The sequence below is a fragment of the Calonectris borealis genome, chromosome 15 (genome assembly GCF_964195595.1).
Source record: "Calonectris borealis chromosome 15, bCalBor7.hap1.2, whole genome shotgun sequence".
Taxonomy (NCBI): domain Eukaryota; kingdom Metazoa; phylum Chordata; class Aves; order Procellariiformes; family Procellariidae; genus Calonectris; species Calonectris borealis.
The window spans coordinates 13,868,344-13,892,057 of NC_134326.1; the positions used below are offsets into that span (position 1 = coordinate 13,868,344).

Sequence of the window (23,714 nt, forward strand, 5' to 3'; positions counted from 1 at the left end):
TTACTTGACAAAAATCAACAAAAAAAATCCCACTAATTTTTATGGGAACAAACATCAAATCACTTCACTATACATTGCTCTAATTATTTCAGCAATCCTGAAATAAAGCAGTATATAATAATAATTATCCTAAACCAATACATGGTGCAGCAGCAGTGGACACACATTTCCTGAAGATCCAAATAACTTGATTTTATCAATGGTGAAGTTCTAAAAATTATAATGGCAAGTACTACTGTGATACCAAAACCAAGAAGCATCATTCTTCTATGAATAAGCTGCTCAGGTTCCAAAATAGCAACCAAAAATGTATTCTTTGTTAAGTATTCCAGAAAACAGAGTAAGATTTGTTTTTAAGAAAGACAAGAGCTGTTTGAGTTAGCTGTGACTCAGAAAGTCACAGAAGTCTCATAAGCCTACAATGAAAGCTGCTGATTGGGCTTTATTGGCCATGCCTCTGTTTCAGCTTATCTGGGTTGGGTACCAAACCAGGACCATTACATTTACAGTCTTGCACTTTCAGACAAAAACATGCAGTAACCAGCTTTCTCATATTTAATAAAACAATAAACTTTGTGCTGACCTTTGGCAAGCGTTCGGGGTCACCAGGGTGCCGGGGGATAACCTTCTGTAACCTTTGGAAACCATAGTCAATGGTAGGTTCGTTCAGAGCTGAAACAACAACAAACAACATTGTGATGTGACAAACGCATAGCAAGCAGGCTCCGTTGCACTGTAACAATTGGCAATGCCTTGCAAGACCAAGGAAGGATCACAGCAAAATCCCCTTTTACTGAAATCAGCACCGACTATGAAGTCTTGGTTCAAACACTATTTGAGGTTGGTTCTGAGGCTTTGGTTCAAACAGCAATGCAAACCTTCCCACTTGAGTTCCTAAAACAACGTTGCTGGAAAATTTGGGGATGTTGCATACATCTTCCAAATAGGAAGCAATTACTATCTCTGAAAGTGATGAAATTAATTTGATAAATACTTTGCACCCCATGTTTCATGTTGGTTTTTTTTCCTGCTTTCATATTACAAGGAAGGTCCTTTCTGATTGGAAGACAAAAGAAGTAACTATTAGGGAGTCTCTCCTGTTCCAGATTCTATTACACATTTAATATGCTCCATGTGCAATGATCACATATAATTTTGTTGTGAACTACAGGCATTTGTCTTGGCAGAGGCTTTATTTTTTACTCATCGACACTGACTTCAGCAGCCCGGCTCAGGCTCCGATCAGCACTAAACTGATCCAAAAGACTTAATGAATTAAAAAAAAAAAATCATCTATGTTTTTAGTTCATCTTTCCCCAGTCCTTGTCCAATAAAATGGAGGAGAGAAACGGTGGAACACTTTAATCTTCATGAAAATGCTGGTCTGCCTGCATTAATCGAAGCTCTGATTGTGCCAAGCCTTTAAGCACATGCTTATCTGTAAGCACATACTTAAACGCATTTGCTTTCAGCAAAGCAAATTTGAGCATATTATGTTTTTTATATGATTGCCTATAATTACAGGGGACTGCACTGAATGACCTTCTAGCTATATTTCCAGTCATATGATCACTTTAAAACTCAGATGTTAGTGAGACTTCAACATGTGCTTAAAATTTCCTAAGTGCTTTGGTGAACTGGAACAACAGTCAAGCATTCTTAAGCATCTCTAAACAACAGCGCATCTAGACTCTCCCATGCCAATAGAGATTATGAAATTTTCCACAGCAATTTGTTTGCAATTTTTTTGAGTTAAATGAAAAAATTTTTTTTCCAATATGGATTTTTGTATTTTCAGCCTTTTTTTTGGTGGGAAGGAAATCTAATTCTTTTTTTTCATTTTTATGTCACTTTAAAGTTTTTATTACTTTGTCTTAGCTTATTAATAGCAAAAAAAAATATTTCTTGCACAAGGTCTGCCTACTAAATTATGAATATATCTTGCACCTTTATGATGGTTTTATTATGAATTTTATTATGTGGCTAGAATGATGCCATCTGATTCTTGAAAAGAGATTTAGCATCAAACTATATCTTCCAATCTCACTTGTGTAAGCACTCTCATGTGGCTCAGTGATGATTATCCCACAGCAAGCTACACAACTCCATCAGTCTGATCAACATGGCACAGTTTGTCCATACTTCCACCTTTTAAGTGAAGAAAACATTTTTTCATACTCCTAACTTTAACGATCTTTAGCTAGACCACACTGTTACCATGAAAGTAATATCTAATCCCTGGCTTGTTTTTAATTAATTGGTGTTCCATAAATAATCCCACAAAACAGTCCAGTTTTTAAAGAAACTGTTCCATTTAAATTTGCTGCTGCAAACTGAGGCAGAAGGAAGGTGGTGTAGGGGAATCCAGATCTACCCACCAGCAGTGAAACAGAAGTGTGCGCCTGATGGGGACTGGCTGGAGAGGCACATGGTCCAGCAGAATCTCAATATTTCTCTAATATCAGAAAGTAATCTTCCGAGCATATCCTGAAATTACTGTTACAGTATTATGGTAACACCAGACTAGAAATCTTTCAGGATTTTACTTTCTGGGCATTGTCAGCAGTTTTTTATTGCCCCAGAGATCATGGCATCCCTCTAGTCTTCTCTGGTTTTTTTCATGCACTTCCCTTTATCAGGAATATCTGAATTTGATCTTTTATTTATATTCAGGTCATTGTATGGAAGGCATGAGAATAAGGCTTTTCCCCTGCTTGTGCCCTTTTTGGTTTTTGGATGGTGGGGCCTTTTTTCCACGTTTCCTTTCACACCCTGGCCACATGCTGTCCACTCTGTTGTGTGGTTTTGCAAAAATTATCACAGTACCTGGGTTTGTAAACCCCCTTCATTACCTTTGAGTTTTCTTACATGGCTTCTTATTGTGGACCCGTTTAGTTTAGACCTTCTTCAAATTTTACAACAAATTAATTTACTGCTATTTATATTTATTATCAAAAATAGCTGTTCTCTGAGAAGATTAAAAAAAACCCCTACAGTTCTAATTTACATTTCTTTTGCAAATATGTTAGAAGATTTTAGCGTGGCTCTGTCAAATGTGTTTCTTCTCTAATTCAGTCTAGTTTATGGCCATTTTCCCTTTACATCCTTTGGGAGAGTAGTTACTAAATTCTGCAATATTATAAATGGAGGCCAGTTCTGAAATCCCCCCAGAGATAGCAGTCATTTTCTCATATCTTCCCACACATTCAACACATTTGAAATCCATAGAGTATTTCCTGTGAGTATTTTCTGAACTAAATGACCAAAAAAAAATGTTAATTTTATGGTCCAATCTCACAAGGCATCAAGCATCCTCTGAGAGATACTGAAAACTTTCTGCTTCAAATAGCTTCAGCTTTACTTTAGTGGTGGGGAGAGGCTGCACACAGCAATTTGCAGGATTGGGTCCTAAACTGTAGTTGTCAAATATCACTCATTAGTCTATAACCATTCAACCCTTTCAATCTTAGATGAAATAAAAAAAGAAATCTTTAGCTGCCTGAACATCTAACCACAGATTGGACGATATCAGCCCTCCATTCCTCAGTTCATTTATAATCCAAGTCAAATGTAATTAGTCATATCTTAAAGAAAGAGCCCTGTTTAAATATTTAACCCCACCTTCAGCGTTAAGGCCACACCAGTTCCTGTGTCAGTAGCTGACAAAACTCCAAAGAAAAGGTGATATTCTGACCTCCAAACATTGCAGAAGAGCCAGTGCTCAGGCCACCATTAGTGGCAGCTAACGTACAAGGTCAGATACCAGCTTCATGCAAGGTTTTGCCTCGGTCCCCAGTATGCGCGAGTCTGGTCTCTGCCTTTGAAGTCCATTCACAATAACGTGTTTCCCAGTGCTCTAATCCAAAGAACGTGGTTTTTTTTTCCATGATTGGAAAAAAAGAATCAATTAGAAATACAAACTCTCTATTTGTGTTCTTGACATCCATACATTAAAAACAAGATAACACATACTGTACTTAAAATGCATTCCCATTACCCTAAATTTTAAAAGTACTATTGAAAGTACTACTAACTTTAAAAAACTGTATTAAATTCAAATAGGTCCCAAGGCTAATGGAAGCAATTTGTATACCAACCCAAACTGACTGGCCCACTTTTCAAAATACAGGTATGATAATCTTGTGGTTTTAAAAGGACATTTAAATTGAAAGACTGTGAATTTAGTACATAATTATACCGATAGAACCCTTTAACTTGTCAACTTGTAAATCTAAAAGGCTATCAATCATTTCTAAAGAGGAAATAAACCTTAAAATTCTTTGATTGACAGTGCTTACTTTTTATGTGGAAAAAAAAGGAGTAAAGTGGCCAGAAATCCATTTACAAAAGTACATTGTTTTACATAGGTGAGTAAAAAGCCAATAATTACACCTCCAAAAGACATATAAATCAAAGTAAGTACTTTTCCCTCACTTACATATTTTAAGTTGCAGTAAACTTCAGGTAACTTTTTATTAAAATACTTTTCCAAATGCAAAGCTTATTGAAGCCATTAATAGAGTAGCATTTTCATTTAAGCTAATATAATCATTTTTGCAAATACAAGATTTAAGCCATTTTTCTCCTTCCAAACAATAAACTTTCAGCCTGTCTCTTGTGTGAATTAACTAAAATTACACCCAGGTGTACAAAATCTGTCTATCTATCCTAGTGTATGAGTTAAGGCACAATATTTATTATTCTTACCATTTTATGAATTACTTCTTAAACCCTTGAGGAAGAACTTTCTTTCAAATTAGACTCTAACAGAATAAGCCATGAAGCTCTTTATGCAGCAAGTCTAAAGCCATAACTCATAAAATCTAAGGCTTTTAATCAAGAAAATGCACAATGTCTATGGAAATAAGGATGCGTACATTATATTCATCTTTTCAAAGTCCAACTTATTTTTCAACAGAAATGCTGCTTATGCCTCTGAGAAAAATGTTTCCACCATAACTATAATTTCAAATTCTGCACGAATAATTTTAATAACTACATGTAGATAATCCACCATCTTAAAAAGTCTCTTTCTCCTTCTTTTTTAACTAGCCAGTGGAGGGCTTTTTTTAATATTTCACATAATGAATTCCTACTGTGTCAATAAAGCTTTGGTCGTTAATTGAATGACTGTCTGATGTATCTGAAAGAGGAATTTGTTTCTCTGGCCACGCTGCCAACTTACAGCAGAATGATCGACACTTAATATCGGCAATTAAAAGGACCTGTTCAAATATCATATGGAATTTGTAGCTTGGGGTAGTGTAGGAGAACTCTTCACCAAGGAAAACTCATTCAGTGAATGCAGAGAGTAATTGAATTAGACATATTTTAACATTATTATTCAAAGAAAAATAAACACACACTACATAGAAGCATTATGGAAATATTTCAGAACGTAAAACATATCCAGTTAATTTGTTTCCCATGCATTCATGGTTTCATTTATTCCTTTTATTTTTCAGCCCTTGTTTCTTTTTCATTCTGTTTGACCCAAAACCAATGAGAAAGCAGCACTTAGACCTATGAACTTCCCATATGCTTTTCCAGTGGAAAAGGCTGCAAGGAGAGGGAAGGGACTCTAAGAGCTCAAATAACAAAAACGAAAAAGGCTGAAGGCTACAAACAAATTGGCCTCAGGTCCACAGGTCTGACCGTCCCTATCCCAGATGAGAAATCTGATCTTGATTGTTTTAAGTGAAACACCCAGGGAAAGGCTGCATGAGGGAATTAAATGTCCCACAGTGCTTGCTCCTGTGGTGCATGCACCAGAGAGTCGGTTTTCTTGGAAGGCAGAGGCATCGTCCCGGAGAATTTGAAGAAGGTAAGAATGACCTGCAGAAGCGCAGACCTATAACGGCTTCAGATTATGTCCAGGAGGTTATGGCTACAACAGTGGGATGGAAGAAGATTCTTTAGACCTTTGTCTCTTCACAAATCCATTTTTTTAAAATTTGGCTCTACAACAAATTTAGACACCTAGTGACAAGTCCTGAACTATAATGTCAAAGAGATGGGGCTTTGGGGTCTACAACACAGTTGTTTTGAGTTTTTTTCTCCCTGATGAAAGAAACTTCATCAAAACATAAATAGAAGTTGACTCTGTGGCCAAGACACACACAGTTACCCATCTCAACAACTCATAGCCACAAAGAGTATGAAAAAATCCATGCAAAAATGCTGCAGCACTGTCACAGCAATGAAGGCCAGGCCAGGAACACATTTAACATGTCTCTCTGTACCCAGATTAAACCAGGTCAGAACATTTGAAGGGAGAGAGAATGAATATTTTAAATAAAATCAAGGGCAGCTAGGAAGGCAGACTCTTCAACGGGACCCTTGCAGTCTTAGCATCTTCAGAGGCATTTTATAGTTAAGAACTATTTAACAGTTAAGGTCAGGTTGGATGGGGCTCTGATCAACCTGAGCTAGTTGAAGATGTTCCTGCTCATGGCAGGGGGGTTGGGCTAGATGACCTTTAAAGGTCCCTTCCAACCCAAACTATTCTATGATTCTATGATTTCTTTTCTTCTGGACATTTGGCCTCTTCCTCCTCAGATGCCCACCTCTATAAATCAGCTCTCTTCCTTTTTAATCTGTATTTCTGTCTATATTTCCACACTGCTGAGAAATAGCAGTATGAGGTGCAAGCGGCAACAACTGAGAGTAGTCACACAAAAGGTTGTGGCTTCTGACTCCCCACTCTTACCGAGCACAGACTCTATGAGGAGATGGAAAGCAGGAGCTCCTGCCTCTCGTAGAGGCAAGATGCTGCCATGGAGCTGACCCAGGGTATTTGCCTTCGCTAACAGCCTGTGGTTTCTGTCCCCAAGCTCTTGGTGATTTCTGCTAGAAGCCCCTGGCTCTAACAAAATAAAACCTTGACTCTGGGAGATAGGGATAGGACAGGACAGACCATATTAATATCAAACTCCAAGTGCCAAAATGCCTTGCTTAAGGCCCTGCAGTACAGCAATACTAACAATGGATGATATTATAAAGCAACATCTTGACATGGCATGCTGTAAGCAAACCCTACCCAACAACTCTTATGCATGGTGGCCTCTTTATGCCTGCTCTACAAAGACAGCAAAAAAAGACACTTCAAAACCCCATCATCAAATGAAAAAAAGTCTGGTTTGCAAATTTCCCTGCAAAGACTATTCCTTTGCTAATTAAAGACCATTAAATGAAAACATGCAAGCATTTGAGCTATTTGTTGTTGTTGTTGTCGTGAATTTGGCTTGCTTTTTATAAAGTTTCCTTTCCACTGATTTTCCCTGGAGTGTTTATTCCCACAAGCAATGGAAAACGGAAGCGGGTGGGACAGCGAGAGCCTGCACAGAAAGGTTTGAGCTAGAAAGGCCCTTCCAGTGCTAACTCAGAATTTCCTTGCTTTTCTGGTCTCAGTACTCCCTCACTTAAACATACTCTTGTGCATTGAATTTCCATTTTTAAAATCAAACTGTGACATAATGTCATTTTTTTAATTAGAAATAGAAAGAGATAGAGATATCTGAAATGTAATTCCTATATTTTATTGCCGTGTAATACCCAAACAGACACCACGTGCATGTGTCAAGAAATAAGAAAAATGCAGAGCTGAGTCAAATGATAAATCTAACACCTAGATCTCTTGAGTTTCCCTAGTGACTGCTCTTTACTTGAACTAAAGATGCAATAGGCCAGCATTTGAGGCAGCTCCATTGTGTTCATCAGTGTTATTACAAACATGATAGACAGCGTGATATTTTCTTCCTGATAACAATTTTTCTCCAGCAACTAAGAACCAGAGGAGTTATTCCCTTCCCACCTAGCCCAGTCTCTGCAGGCAGTGGGAGTGCTGAAGATGCAAGGAATGCATGTCTTGAGCCCAAATTTTTTTATGAAAGTTAAGAAATGAAATTACTAGATCTGTCTAGCAAGAATCATATGTTGGTTTCTCAAAATACATTAACTCTGAATGTTCACTCGTAGCAACCTGCAATCTGGCTTGAAAAAAAAGTCAAACAATTTGTGAGCTTCGCAGTTTCTTCTTCCTCTGACTGCGCTGACCTCTTGTCTAATGGGGAAGATTTGGCCTTAAGGGAGTCTGAAACAGAGTCCAGTTTCAGGCACTGGAATCTAAACATACCAATTTCAGAACAGGCTGGTAGAATTCACTGGGGATATGTATAGAGGGCCAGAAGGAAATTAATGCATGTTGGTTACTTCATCTAGTCATCTAGGTTAATTGATGCATCTTTGGCAGTCATTATAAAAAGGGAAAGAACTGCATTTACTTGTGAATATTTTCCTATTTGTCAGACACATTCTGGTAATGCACGCAGCAAAAAATTTACTGAAAACAGCTAGCTCTCAATGGATTACCCCTTCATTTAAATAAATAATTACATGTGTACACACACATGCACACACAAAAATGCATACAAGGCAAGATTTAAAATAATGGATGCCTAAGGTTAGCTATAGGATCTACACTTAGGTCTACTTAAAAACATTTAAAAAATAAAGACACTGCATTTATTTTTAAACAATATTTTTAAACTAAAAATTCTGAGCCAATTTTTAAACTGTTGGCTCAGAAACAGATGCAGAGATGTACCATACAGAGTGTAGGAAATGCTACAATGTCACCTCGTGTAACCTTTTCTTTCATTTTTTACTATGCAAATTTTCAACATTTTTCCTTTGCATGGACTCCTCAAATTCTACAACGTAGACACCTTTAAAATTTTCATAGAGATAATTTTGTATAACATACAGGAAGTTCTTTCTTTTTGTCACCCTTCACAAACTCCTTTGGGGTAGACAGCATTGAAAACCATTGTTGTAACATGTTGGTATGCAGAAATATTTTGTTTTGAATAATCCCTCTCTCTTGCTTTTAACCCTGCTATTTCTCATCTTCTTTTCAGATTATTAAAAAAAAAATTATTATGAGGGGATGCATAAATGAAAAACTCAGTATCCTGTTTGAATGCCAAAGCCATTCCTATCAGAAAGCATCTTAGCCCAAATTTGGCTGTTTCTCAAAATTGCAGACTTCTGAGGTGCAAGTGCACTATGGTCACAGCAAAAAGAATCTTCAAGAGAGAAAATTGGAAAAACACCAGTTATCACATCCCAAATCTCTGCAAATGAGATTCATGGAGAAATACAAGTAGAGCTGAATCATAAAAATGAGATGAATTGTGCCTAGCTGTAATGAACATTATAGGTGTGATGTTCTTGGAAGGGACTGACCTCCTGTGAGGTTTAATTTAGGTCTTTAATCCTTCTCCATAACTAAGCTTAAATCCCTTGAGAAAACAATAGTTTCCAAACACCTTTATTTCTAAACATTAGCTTTGATTTGTCTACATGAAATTGCGATAAGGCTACTCACTTGAAAGCAAAAGGACCATTTTGGCTATATCCTCGATGATGCAGCAAATTGTTTAAAATTAAAACAGTTGGGTTTGTTGTTTGCTAGTTTGTAACATTTAAATAGAAATGTATAATTTGAGAGCTCTCAGTAGTCTCTGATTTTAGCAGCCGTTATATCACCTGCTTCTATAATTGTTTTTTTTTCAAAAAAATTTGACAATAACTGTTATCAAGGGTAAAAAAAAAATCATACCAGCCTGTCTGATAAACATGTTTCCCTGCCCTCACACCCCAGTGAGCACTGTGACACTATACTTTTATCATCTAGTGTGTGCTCAGAATGAGCTTAGAACAGCAATTGCCAGGAATAGGCAGGCGATAAACTGCATTGATTTAACACATCTTGTTTTCAATCATGCTCGGATTTTCTGAGCACGCATTTTTCCTGTACTCCAGCTTGTAGCTTTTATCTGACGAGCTGATCCCTTTTCACTGGAAAATGAAAAGGTCGCACAATAAGACACGGTTTACTGGAACTTGAGCACGCACCAGGGAAAGTATTTTAGATAAATACTGTCAGACATAGTGGAGCTGAATTTCAACAACACAATTGCTAAACAACAATACTTATTACTCTCTAGAACAAGCCTACAAGCAACTTATGGCTCACAGCAGGGGAGATCTCAGAGTTAGGCTCAATAGTTAAAGAAGCCTTATTCAAGCCTGTTTAAAGATGCAGTATTACTTTTGCCTTACGTGCACTGACTAGCCATACCTCAGGACCAAACTAAACGCCTCCTCAGTTGCTTTCCTAGGTAACTTATAAATGACAGAAAACGATATCAATGACTTTTCTTTTTTCTTTTTTTGGCAGAAAGGTGATTGACTATGTGCTTGATTTAATTTAATCAAATGGGGTACTGGGTGGTGGTAAAAAGAAAATTACCCATATGTGAAAGTAATTTAACTGAAACTAATTAATTAACCAAGGTGAGTTGCTGAGGAGGTCAATAAACAAGCAAGGAGTAATATGGCATGGCCATCTACCAATGGCCAATGTACAGTAGGCTCATAACAATAATTCTAATTTAGTTTTCCCCTCCCCCTCTGAAGTGACTGCAATGGTCCTGACCAATACACTACTGGAAGCAAAATACCCTTACTTATTCCTATCAGAAGGGGCAAAGAAAACTTCCGAGTTTTTTACTGCACTGATTAGACCCAAGAAAAGATCTCACCAAGTAAACCGGGAGTCTGACTTAATTTTCCTCCTCAGCCTAAGTGGACTGACACCCATTTCCCCGCAAGGACTCAGCTGCCCATCTGTAGCCAAGGAGGGGTGAGTGGTTCACTCCAGCTGCAGCCCCCGCTCAGCCCCACGCTTTGTGTGTATGCATGCACATAAACGGAGTATGCATGAGGTCCTCACCTGCTTGCACGTCTTGAACTCAGTGCAGCACCTAAACCTACCAAATCCACCTTGGTTTTTTGCCTGGCAGCAGTCTTTCGAAACCAAACTCAAAAAAGTGGGCTTCCCATCCACCTCACCCTTTCAGACTTCAGAAGAGACTCATCTTTGTCAGTGCTTCCCAGTCTGCTCCCCTCTTCCAGCAGCCTTTCTCAGGAGAGGGACCCTGTTTTTCATGGACCCCAAACAGCCCCCAGACCTCCCCCCTCATTTACAGGTATTTCTGCACCACTCCGAAAAGCCAGCCCAGCCCCTTCACGAATAACTTGGACTGCACGTGAGAACGGCATGTTTAGTACATGGGCTATTTGCTCTGGCAGCAGCAGGTTCAGCCCCACGGTGTTATTCTGAACGTGTCATGCCCTGCTAGCTCACTTGTATAAGCACTCTTACATGGCAAAAATATTGCAATCAGGTGATGTCCGCAGGTGAAAGCAGTCCTTCCTGCCTTTTCTCTTCTCCCTGATATATCATAATTCATCACTTTTGCTTACAATTATATATAGTCTCTCAATCTTTACAAACATAAGATGGGGGTAAGAAACTCCAGGCGCTGATCCAATCTGTGCTTTTGGAGAAAGTGGCCGTGCTTCTCCAGGCAGCTGGGCCCTAAGACACAGTCAGCTGCTGGCTCAGCTTAGCTATAACAGTTAATGAGACACAGTGATACCACCTATTCCTTATGGAAGTTGCAATACAAAGGGAAGTTGTAAAAACAACGTATCATCCCCACAAACATCCTTCCCATTTGTCAGCAATGTCAGTGCAAAACTGGTGTGAAATATTTATGCTTTCCTTGCTTCTCCTGAATGTGCTTATTAGTCATTTAGGGCCAGCATAAACTCATCTTAAATTCACTTTGTCCAAGATCCTTAACCAGTATAAAGCAGAACCATTCTGTCAATTTTTCTGAAACTATACTGATACTGGCTGGAAACTTTACTGGCTGGAGCTTAGTTTATATTTTGCATATTTACATCAGATAGCCAAGCTTCCACCTCTAGTCAGATACATCCATCTTTCTCTGATATTCTGCTCACATTGTAAGTCTTACAGAAAGAATATGGTAAATATTATTTAAATTACCTTTTGAATTATAATTTTAAATAGGCAAGTCACAAGTAAAGTGATAGACCTCAAGAAAAGTATAAAGTAAAATCCAACTTTGCATGCAATGCTACTTTATATTCAGCCCCATGAGCCTGCAAGAGAACTCATATGAGCATTGATTTCTCCCTCTCACCTGGCAAGTTTTTTTGCTAGATGAGTAAGTTGAAAATCCGTGCTGCATTTTAGGGTTATCTCATGCAACACAGGCAGAATTCTGATATGTCTTCTTCATTAAGTGCTCATAATCCCAGAAATGAAAGTAACTCATTTCTTCCCAGGGTGCCTGTTAACTGAGAAACTCATCTTAATTGAATGCACAGATCAGTTAACCATCTTCAGATTCGCAAACCATTAGTGCCCTATTTGCACAGCAGCTCTGCTGGCAGGTCTCCTCCCACCACTGCGCTTAGGGGGGATCTGAGGTTCAGCAAAGGAGGGGAGGTGCTGGAGGCGATGAGCAAGCACCGTCAAGGGCTTACGCTCATGACAAAATGAGCGCTCTGGGGCCGAAGAGGCCTTTGCTAAATTGTCGGCGCTAGATCACCTTGCAAGTCAATTACAGAGAAATCAACAAATACTGCAGCTCTGCCCCCAAATACGAGTTAAGTAGCCTCCAAACACGCCTACAGAGAGCTCACTAATCTGGAATCTGAAGCCTCACAGGCATAAGAGAAGAGGAAGTAAAAATAATTGCCTATATCACTCCCTTCGCATCTTGCCTCTCTCCCACCATCACAGTTTACCATCTAGAATATACTTGGTAAACCAGTGAGGATGAGTACGGAAATTAAAATATACCAGTTGCCATCATTTGCCTATAAAGCTGATGCTTCAAAAAGAAACTCTAAAAGGCAAGGAAGTGAGAAACCAGACTGAAACTCACTGTCCTGTTATGAAACACTTCCAAAGTTTCATTTACAGTGGGAGTGAACCGACCTTTGGTTATTCTGTGGTCACTGCTGAGTTTGGGATACGCAGCAAAACATCTCTGCTGGTTGGTGGCACCCCGAGGCAGGAACCACATCCCTGCACTCATCCACACTCATCCACCAACTGACTAACGCTGTTCTGAGGTAGCTGAAACTTTTCTGCACTCAAATAGGGCTCACCAAAATTACCCATTTTCCTTTTAAAATAGGATTTTAAAAAATATTTTAAGTGCTTCTGGATTAATTTTTCCTAAACCAGAAATATTATAATTTCCTTAATTCAAGGCAGAGGTAAAATAAACAGATTAAAGACTGCAAGATGATAAGAAAACATAGAAGATATGTAGAAGATATAAAGTTACCATGGATAACTAGAAATGATCACACAGGTTTATAATCATGCATTTGTGCTTGCTTATTTCCTAATTTTCTAGGTATCATTGGCAGCCTATAGGAAAATTCAGATCCCAGCTCTGAAGTTATCAATAAAATACCTTCAGAGTAGCATGGTATTGCCCATTTTCTCTTGTATAAAACAAACACCTCCCTTTCACCCAATTCAAAACAAAAATCAAACCCCACTGTAATGGATTACATTATTCTGTACAAATTTGTTTCTAGTAGAGTTCATGAGAACTGTTGTCATTATAAAAAATTGCCACCAAAATATATGTGTATCGTATTAATATGCCTCAAAGTTCAATACTGACACAAACAGTATTATCGGTGATAAAAACAAAGATGCTGCAAGTGTGACATGAAAAAAGAGTATTCGAATGTTAAAATCCAATTTAACAATTTGCAAATTGCCGGTCTAAAAGGAGGAATTTAACATTAATCTTGCTGGAAGTGGCATACTTATCACTAACTGATTTGTAGCTTTCCAGGCACTAAGCAATATATATAAATATACTTCTGGGTCCATCAGCAGCATGCAAGAATGCGCTTAAACAGACAAACTCACTAAGGCCCTGAGTGCGCAAAGTATTACGCACCTGGCTGCCAGAGTTAATTAGTCTGCGCAGAGTAATGCACTGATGCTGCTGCTCCAAACCAGCTCCATCACAACTGGCCTGGGGCATCTCTGCTTTCTGCTCTCTTGTGCTGTGTACATGCAACTCAAGAGTGAAGCTTTTTCTTCCTCCCCCATGATCCCCGTGCATGCCAAGCCCATCGTCTTGGTATCTAACCACTCGCTGTAAGGACACCTCAGCTCACCAAGGAGGACACAGGGACAGAGATGGGAAGGAACGGCCTCCTGCACCATCTGTCAGCATTGCACACTTAAAAGAGGAGCTACTTGTCTTTTGGCCCATAATGTGTTTAGCTACTGTGCAAAGCAGGCACAAAGGCTATCAGAAACTGGCTCCATGCAGGGAAGAATTTGCAAAAATATCCAATGTCTTGGGCTTCAGAGAAAATCGCTTTGGTTTTGCACTGAAAAGACCGTGCCGATGCCTGGCAGCGCTTGTATGTCACTGGGCTGGCAGTGCCTGTACTTGCAGAGCCTGGGGACAGCCAGGGGGGTACGGACCACACCTTAGATGTCTCTCAAGAAAGGAGATTCCCACCAGTGGAGTTTATTCACTTTGTTGGCATTGATTTTTACATTCTGTGTGGTCTCTTCGCTAACTGAGCGGATGATACACATTCAGTGGCAAAGGTAATTATTCAAAATAAATCTAAGTTGTAGCTGATTGAGTAAAAAACGGACACTGACAAGGTACTGTGTCACATTAAACACTAATGTGCTTGTATAATTGATTGTCTCAAAAAATGTGCTATTTTTACATCTTTACTTAACAAAGACCTAGCAATCTTCTCTTAAATGAAGCCGTATAAAAACATTATGCGTATGTACATGTATGTGTATAAGTGGTTGTGTGGCTGAAAATGTGTTATCTGCATCTCCTAGCAGATAATTTTGCATATGCTGTATATCCATGTGTACAGAGGCTCAGAAAGGGGACAATCCTTCCTCCGGCCTGTAGCAAGTAGTAGATTACTGCTGGAGCAGATGCATCCTAGCTTATCATAGCCAAAGCTGGGAAAGACACAGCAATGATATTTAAGTCTAGGACTTGCAGACTGACAGATGCTTTCTTGAAATAGCAAAGGGAAATGTAATGTCACTTTTTTCTTCCAAACATTGCTTGTTGCACAAAACAAAAGTGAATGAGCAAAAGAAAAGAGGCAAAAAATTCCCACAGGATTCTCCCACTCTATTCAAGACGACCCAGACCTGTCATTCCCCTTCGTTCCCTTTCCTTCTGCAATTTTCCCACACCAGCAGCATGACAGACAGAGCCCCCTTCAAAAACTACTATTTCAGTACTTTATCACAAGTATAAAATAAAACATGTACTGAAAACATATAAAAGGAAACTAAATACATCATCTCTTGGGCACCTAGAACAAACTAGAAGAAAACTCTTTTTTTTCAACATTCAAATATTCAGAAATTGAACGATTGGAAAGGAAGAGATGGAACTAATCCAGCTCTGTTTTAAAGCTTGTTATACTGTGAAATACCATATTATTCTACAGGCAGCATTCATCTTACTTTAGCTAATCGTGTCTGATGGACACTGACCCACCGAAGTTTGGTGTAAGTATCAGATGGCAGAATTCAGTTTCAAGTAGTCTTGAAAAGTAGTCAGGGTTGATTTTTATTACATTTAACTGCCAAGCATGCAAATCATTATTTATTATTGGTTAGGCTCTTCAATCCCACTGGATTAAAGAACACATTACATGATTTGGTCCGAATTTTTTTTAAGCATTAAAAGCTCTGTATTTCAATCAGATTATGGCTGTGGGGCCCTTAAGTTTCAGGGTATTTCCCCAGCAATGAAGATGTATTTCCAATAGCAAGAGTGAAGTAACCCTCTTTGTCGGGTACCTATGCAGTGGTTTTTTGCCTTAGTATAAGAGCTCTTTCCATGTTATTTGGCATCATACATTCCCTGTAATTTATAGCAGTCCCGCATTATATCTCCATTTTAGAGCTGGGGAACAAACAGCCACAAAGCCATAAAATTTAGGTACCTACGCCTATTTAAAAACCCCAGCATGCACCTAAATGAACTTTCAGGACTCTAAATATAATTAAAATTCTGACTGTAAGTAACAGAGTCAAAATCATACAAGAAGTCTGAAACTAAAAAAAGGCTTTTCTGCAATTAGATGACAAGCTACTTCTCACCAGTACTGTGGATCTGCAGTTTGCAGTGTCTGGTAGGTGGTCATTAGTAGCATCAGGCGATATCAAGATCCTGCTATCGTTCAAGTTTTAGCTGACTAAATATACGAACAATCACAAGGGACAAGATCCAAAATTCGTTACTCTGTCTGTGATGGGCAACGATAGAAGAGTTGCTGGTTGGGTACAATTTTTCAGTAAACTGCATAGGAAAGGAGCTGAGAGTCAAAGATTACCTCCCATTCCAAAGCAAATTAAGTTTTCTAACTTCTCCTTAAGGCACTAATGAGTAAAAATGAGTATCCGCCCAACACTGTACTATTGCCTTCAAGTAGAATTTATTTTATTTTAAGTTTTTTAATGTATTTGCACTCTTGATTTATTCCCAGCCATTATGAAATCTTTTGGAGACACATAACATCCCGGGAAAAATGACATTTAGTGACTGTCATTAATTTCCCATTAAAATAACAGGATCTACAAAGGAAAGATCAGTATTTTTCAACCTGTGATGTACAAACCTCCCAGGATCCCAGAAGTCCTGCAACCTTGGTGGCCCATGAAAGGGAACTAAGAGAGATGCAAGTCTATTGTCAGCAGGCTTAAAGTCACTGCACAATTCATTGTTCAAGGGTCTGCATTTGTACTGGAAAATACTTAGGTGTCCACAACCCTGAAAAATGTTGAAAAGACACTGCGATAGATGGTTTGTTGGCACAAGCTCTCCTCCCGCTGGAAGATTTGCTACATACATTGAGGCACCAGCTTGGAAGACTGTGGATATTTTCTGCTGAATGGGGCCCTTGGAGAGGAAATATTTGATTTACTGCAGAGTTCTCATTTCCCTGAATTGCAAATAAAGTGTAATTTGATTAAATGTAAATGAATCCTACAATACTTTTGGTGGCTTGTCTGAAACAATTGATTGTAATGGGCATCCATCATTTGGCTTGATTTTAATTCAGAGACAAAAAAGGCAAAATGAGAAAACTAAAGCAAGTGCCACTAACATTCTAGAGCTGGAGCAGTCGAGATTTCTGGCGCTGGACTGTCATTTCCATTGTTCTCGGAGAGCAAGCAATGCAGTAGAGGGGAAATGCAACAGCAAAAGAAAAAGAATAATGTGAAACACATACATAGAAATAGATCTAGAGGAAAATTAAGCTTTTTCGCAATGAATTCCATTAAATCAGCTTAAAGAGCACAATTTGTTAAATTTATTTTAACAGTGATATTCTAAAATGAATGAGTAAGGAAGATAAATATTGTTCCGTGTTTCTGTTAGAAGAAAAGCTTTGTTTTTATAGATCACCCAATTCCTTTTTCACCAAGATAATTTCCAAGTGCATAACACTGGTTTCAGCAGTTCTTGTGGTCTGAAATAATAAAAGAGAAGTGAAATTTTTGATAGTGACACAAGCTTGATAAACTTTTGGTGTCACTTTCTTTAAATGTGGAACTACTCCAACCACAGAGATAATTATAGATGACCAGATTGTAACTGCTTTATTGCTTCTTTTTCCTCATAAATTTTAATCTTGGAAAGTTAAGTGAAAAATGTGGTTTCAATTTCCTACAAATTGCACACAATTGGTTTTAACAAGAAAATAGAAAGAGATGGTACGTTCTTTGGAGTGAATTACGGAGAGGAGTTTGTTTCTTTGTCTTTCAGCATCATCAGAATAACAAAGTACAAAATGCAAAAAAGATGACTGTGAAAAAAAAGCAACTGTACAATGTACTAAGAAAAGCACCAAGTAATTCTTTATCTAAATAAGCTCTAAGCAATTTAACAAGGTAATACAATTGCTGTAGCTTTTTTCCCCTCTGTTTTACCAGACTAGAGCTTAAAAGAAATCAAACTGCATACACGTGTTACAGGAAATCTTCTAATAAGAAAATGCTGTGTACATAACCATCTTGCTCTCTCAGAAGGTACCAGCAATTGTCAAAGTGCCGTGCAAAGCAGCCCTATTCAGACCATATTAAAAAGGCTTGGATAAATACTTACATGGAACTAACAAAACAAGAGTAGAAATGAAAGCCAACAGAAGAGAGAGCCAATATTTATTTTGCCCAAGAGGTATGTGGGACTCAAATCAGTGTGTGGCTTTACCTACTGTACTCATACCTATAATTACAATACACATATTAGGATCTTAAATCATATTAAAGGCTACCCAGCTTTCCTTCAGCAACAGCGGTTTTAGAGGAGATGGAAGATGCCCTGGAGTAGGTAAGAGCAGCATAAAGCAAACGTTAAGAGGGGATCCTGCCAGTGCTGCCAGCAGAGAAGTGAGAGCACTTAGCTCAGGATGTATGGGGAGACGACCCAAGTCCAACCAAGCCTATCGGTCAGCATGCCTATGAAATGGGACGGTGGAGATCAAAATACAAGATGGAAAGTCCACTAAACGCTTGTACTCAGGCGGTCAAGGCTTACTTGGTGTAGGGTGGACTGTAGGTGTCGCAATTCTTAGAATAATCCCATGAAACTCTGCAAAGGTTGACAATTAGATTCCTAATTTAATGGAGCACTTAAATAACCTAAAGAGTTTCCTTGACTTCCACCAAGTTGTTTAGCTGCTTCTAAGTAAGGATGTTCTTGAAACTTAAAGGATACCCATTGATTTACACTGGTTTTAATGAAAATAATAGTGAAAATTAACTAGTAATGTATGTAAATATGGAGCCTTTATCAGTTTTCTTTAAAATGTTTAAAAGTGTGCAGAGCTTCTGAAAAGAAGTAGTAAATAAACAAGAGAGACACATTTTTAATGAATTTTAGCGCAAAAGAAATTTTCATTATGAGAGCATATGTGAAAAAATCAATTTCCCTGAAAAAAATTCTGGCACTGTAAGTAGTACTTTGCAGAAAAAAAAAACCTTCCATAAAAACTCAAATTACCAAATTTGTGAAATCTAGAGGGACAAAAGTTATTAGGGAATTACTGCACAAATTTGAGAAAGTATCTGTGATGAATTTCATGCAGCTTTAGACTTTATTACACAAATCCCTAGGAAATGTTTTTTTGGCCAATAACAGTGTAAGTCTCAAACTGTTTTCTAAAAAAACACGTGTGAACTGATGAAACTGCTCAACTGCTCTATTGACACCCCATGCCATAGTTGTTTCCTGTGTTAGCCATAACACACGTTTTTTTCTGTCCTATGACTGTAATCACCAAAGGCAGAAAACAACCACAAGCATTGCCAGTGCCTTAAAAAGATGTTACACCACAAACACCTTGACCCACAAGAAAATAATTCTTTCAGTGAATAGAAAGGCATGGTCCTACCTCTTTCCAGAGGCAAGAGTATGTCTTCAGATTGCAATTGTCCCTTCCTGACTGTAGATGCAAAGAGTGCAAGAGAAGAGGGTTTTCTTCACCCCACGTGTCCCCGTAGAGTCAGAACACACACCTCAGTCATTTATCATCATGCCATCTCAACCTGCCAGCCTGACAATGATTTTTCCCCTGAGGTTTCTAAACTAGAAATGTTATTTAGGTTACGAAAACAATTGCACGTTTTCTGCTTCCTGAGCCAGCGTAGACCTGCAAGCATGCAAATGAAAGGAATCTTAAACCTCCCAGGGCTGCAGCCGCAGCAGAGTCCTCAGCCCTCCTTGCCCAGGGAAAACACACACCGATGGAGGGAGAACTTGTGCCTGGGAAAGCAGCGCGTGGCAAGGTGCTATGACCATCGCAACCTGTGCTCGCTTCGGTATCAACGGTGCAGGAGTCTTACTGCAGGGCCTCGCAGTTTACAGAAAGCAATTTTCTTTGGCCTCTGCATCGGCCATAGATTATTTTCCTCCTTTCATTTTTCCTCCCTTCCCCCCATTCCTTGATCAGAAGTGTATGTTTCACTCTCCCCCTGTATTGTATGGATTAAAGGGGAAAAAAGGACAAACCTTGCAAGCCCAACAATGCTGAGGATCCAGTGCAAATCCTGCAAATGAATGTCAGCTGAAATTTGCAGGAGGCCTGATCTGTTCAGAACTTGCTCACCTGTCTGGCTCATATTTCTAGATAATGATCATGGCGGGTGCAGTAAGTTTGCAAGCACGTATAAAGCAGCTTCCTCACAGAGCAGGATGCATGTTTGTCTTCACAAGTGCTAAAATGTTGCCCTCTTACAGGAGTTCCCTATTTTTTACTTCGCACAATTTCTTACTTCTTGATTATTTTTTTTTACATAGGTAAATCTTGTCTGTGCTCATTATAAAATTCTTGCTGCTAAATTATTTATGCCAAACAATCAAGTGTGATACCTCTGCAGATGTCAGCAGATAAACAGAAATGCAATGTTGCATGATGGAGTTTAATGCTGTGGAAATGTCGGGGCGTTTATTTTAAAATTCCACTGACCTTTGCTGTCCTTTTTTCAATGTTTGCTTATTGCCACAGAAAGGAAACACTGCAATAAGATTAGGAATTTTTATATGTGGATCCTGAAAGTCAATATTTAAGGGAAGCATGTTTCCTCAATTACACCATTTCTGATTACGTGCTATCAAAAGAGACAGCACCGAGGTACCATTTATACAGAACACAGGCAATACATGCGATATAGCGAAGAGAGCAAGAGCAAAAAAACTCAAGCAAAGCCAAACTACAGGATTGTCATAAGAGGAGCACAGAAGCACAATGTCTGCATGTTGTTACAGCGGGATACTGTGACATTAAGATATTACAGGTTTGTGGTTATTTTGGGGGTTCCTCTTTTTCCCTGCTGGCAGTCCAGGCTCTGTGGGACCTGTGTAACAAGGCAATAGTGTCTTGAAATAATGAGCAGGGGAATGCAGTGCTGTTCTTCCATTGCAATGTTAGGTGCGATGTTGCACACTAAAGCACCGGATCAATACTTCCAGCAGCAAGCCGTTCAATACACCTGAATTATTGCTTCATTTTTCTTCTTATTATAGATGAGTTGTGTTATTATTTTCCCCAAATCGATATTTTACAACCTTTTTTATCCGTTTCTCCATAAATTTTGTGATTACTTTAAACTGGGAATTCCGGTACACTAAATAAGATGCAGTATCTGAGAGGTAGTGAATGTACCAACACGATTTTTTACTCAAGACACTGCTTAAAGGCAGATCCTAATCAATAGCTAAGTAGGAAAATTTTTACGTAAGAAAGTTGGAAGCAGTGCCACTCTTACAAAACCAAAATTCACGTTCCTAGAAAATATTAGCTACAAAAGACGACTATTTTAGATGTACAGGGAAAGAGAGGTCTGATGGGCACTTTGCGTGGGAAATTTAATTCCAAACAAATATGCTTTTTACTTCCCCTCAGCTAAAGGGCGACCATAATTCACTGAAATTGTTTCTTCCAAAGCAGATAATCCTGTGCACCTTAGAGTGATTTAATTAGCTTCCATAGCTGTCTCCTGCTAAGTGTTTAAAGCATCTGCAAATCAAATCATGTTAACTCATCTGCTGCACCACTTTCTTTGTTCTATGCATAGGACCTTCCTAATAGCATTAATAGAAGCATGAGTTTCCCTGGAGAGGGGAGCAGCAAAGTGAGTTAATTACATAGTTATTGTAAAATTGTGTACATTATTCCACAGAACACACTGGGTAAGTATTAAGGTGCTACACAGAAAATAATGACAGTTTTGGGTGATCCCAAGGACTGCAATGTTGTCATTTGAAAGGATAATGTACATTCCCACTGAAGTCGGAGGAATTCTGCCGAATTCCTGCGTGCAGTCTGCCTGGCCCGGCTGCTCACAGACTGCAGTGCAGGATTCTGGCTATTCCCTACACATCAGCCACAATTTCTATCCTCTGCAGAACTACAAGATCGAACAGTAGGAGGTATAGTGATATCCATTCAACGTTTTATAACACTTTAAAGATTTTAAAAGGAAAAAAAAATCCCTGGGATTGTATAAATTGTATAAATTTCTGCTCATAGCCATTTGGTCTAATTAGGCATAGCATCACAGACCCCTCAAAGAGAAGTCCAGCAGCTTCTTCACATCGGGGCATCAGTACTACAGTGAGGCAAATAATTCATAACAAACTATTCCCTCTCAGTAACTGTCCAAAGAGATATTTTACTGCAATTAACTTGTTAGCTGAAAGTATTTGTCAAATAGTTTCTCTGATTAACCTTATCCTTATAGATGGATCATTAAAGAGTGGATTGTTACAAATTTTTGGTTTAAATTCTGCATTTATAGCATGTGTTCAGAGAGGGCATCACCTCACCTGCATAAGTGTTTGCTGGTTTCGAGTCATGCTTCTTAACAACCAACAGTAAGTTTTACATCCTTTTGTTCAGGCAAAGACATATACACTATGGAAAGTTCACTTTCCATGGTACACTCTGAGTTTTTCTTAAAACGGACTGTCTCAGCTAACTCACTCGTTCAAACATTCACGGGGAGCGAAACACTACAGGGAAACTGAAGGAAATTCATTGCCAAAAAACAAATGAATATTCATGGTCCACAGAAATACCCTTATTTCCCAGCTCTAATCAGCATGAACATCTGTGAAAAAAAAGTCTAATGGGGGAAATTGGAGAGGGGAGGGGGTCATTTCCATCCTTTCCCTTAGGCCCCAATTTAAAGAAGCTTCATTTGTCTTTTTAACAGAACTTGCAAGCGATGCAAGGATGAAGAGTTTTGGTGAAGAAACGATGTGCAGACTGGCCTTGTCTTTGGGAAATTTGAACTAAATTCTTCATTCCAGAACAAAAGATACCTAGTGCAGATTCCTGTTCTTGTTCCTGTCCCTGACCTGCCAGACCCGTGCCCTGCCCTGAGAGCCCCGCTATCAATAACAGAGCCTGAGCTGACAAAAACACGCAGGGAAAATATAATCTAAGGCAAATAGGCGAGGCATGTTTCACTCTCTTCCTTTTAAATAAATGACATGCACGTTTCAATGCAAGATTTAAGGGAACCAAAAGTACCTCAAAATTAAAAATATTATTGTAACAAAAATATTATTGTTTTTCAGTATGATGGCCACTTGAAGACCTATTTTTAGGAACAACAATGTAACGACTATTTCTAGTAGCTGTGCACAACATGCATGTGAACTTCGGGGAGAATTCTTTTTGGAGTGGTGAAATTAGTCAGAGATCTACATTTGGAAAAAATATTTCCCTTGCAGAAGTGACCTTTCAACATGAATTCATGGTTACTCTGGCAGTAAAATCTTGCCTTTCATTTTTACAAATACAAGCTTGCTGCTAGAACTGCCTGAGCATACAAACTATGTATTTTTATTTGCTGAGTTGTAGTCTTCTAAGGAAAGTACCACACCGAAAGCTAGGAATAGGATATAAGTTAGGAGAAAAAAACAAAACAAAACAAAACAAAAAGGGGACAATAAGCACATGTATTTCAGAAACTATCATGGGATTGTAATACTTGGGGCAACAGTTACTTTCCTACACAGCACCTAGCATGTGGGGTCACTGAGGGTGTAATACTTCTCACCCGGCTTCAGCCATCCAAGTGCATATTTGGGCACTTGTTTAGAGCCCACCTGCAGGCAGAGGACAGAGAGAAGAGTTTCCTTGTGATGATTCACCCACTTCTAAGATGATGTCTGAGACATGCCCCAAAGCTCCAAAGAGAGGGTCACTAGGGCTCACTAGAT

General features: G+C 38.7%; 1 protein-coding gene across 8 annotated transcripts in view; it reads right to left on the reverse strand.

The window, feature by feature from the left end:
* The window catches only part of EBF1 (EBF transcription factor 1), a 291,394-nt gene that overhangs the window by 39,969 nt on the left and 227,711 nt on the right, over positions 1–23,714 (reverse strand). For all 8 annotated transcript variants that reach the window (XM_075164300.1, XM_075164298.1, XM_075164297.1 and 5 more), the window contains exon 11: positions 584–672. In XM_075164300.1, coding sequence (XP_075020401.1) covers positions 584–672 — 89 coding nt within the window. The remainder of the gene's footprint in view (positions 1–583; positions 673–23,714) is intronic.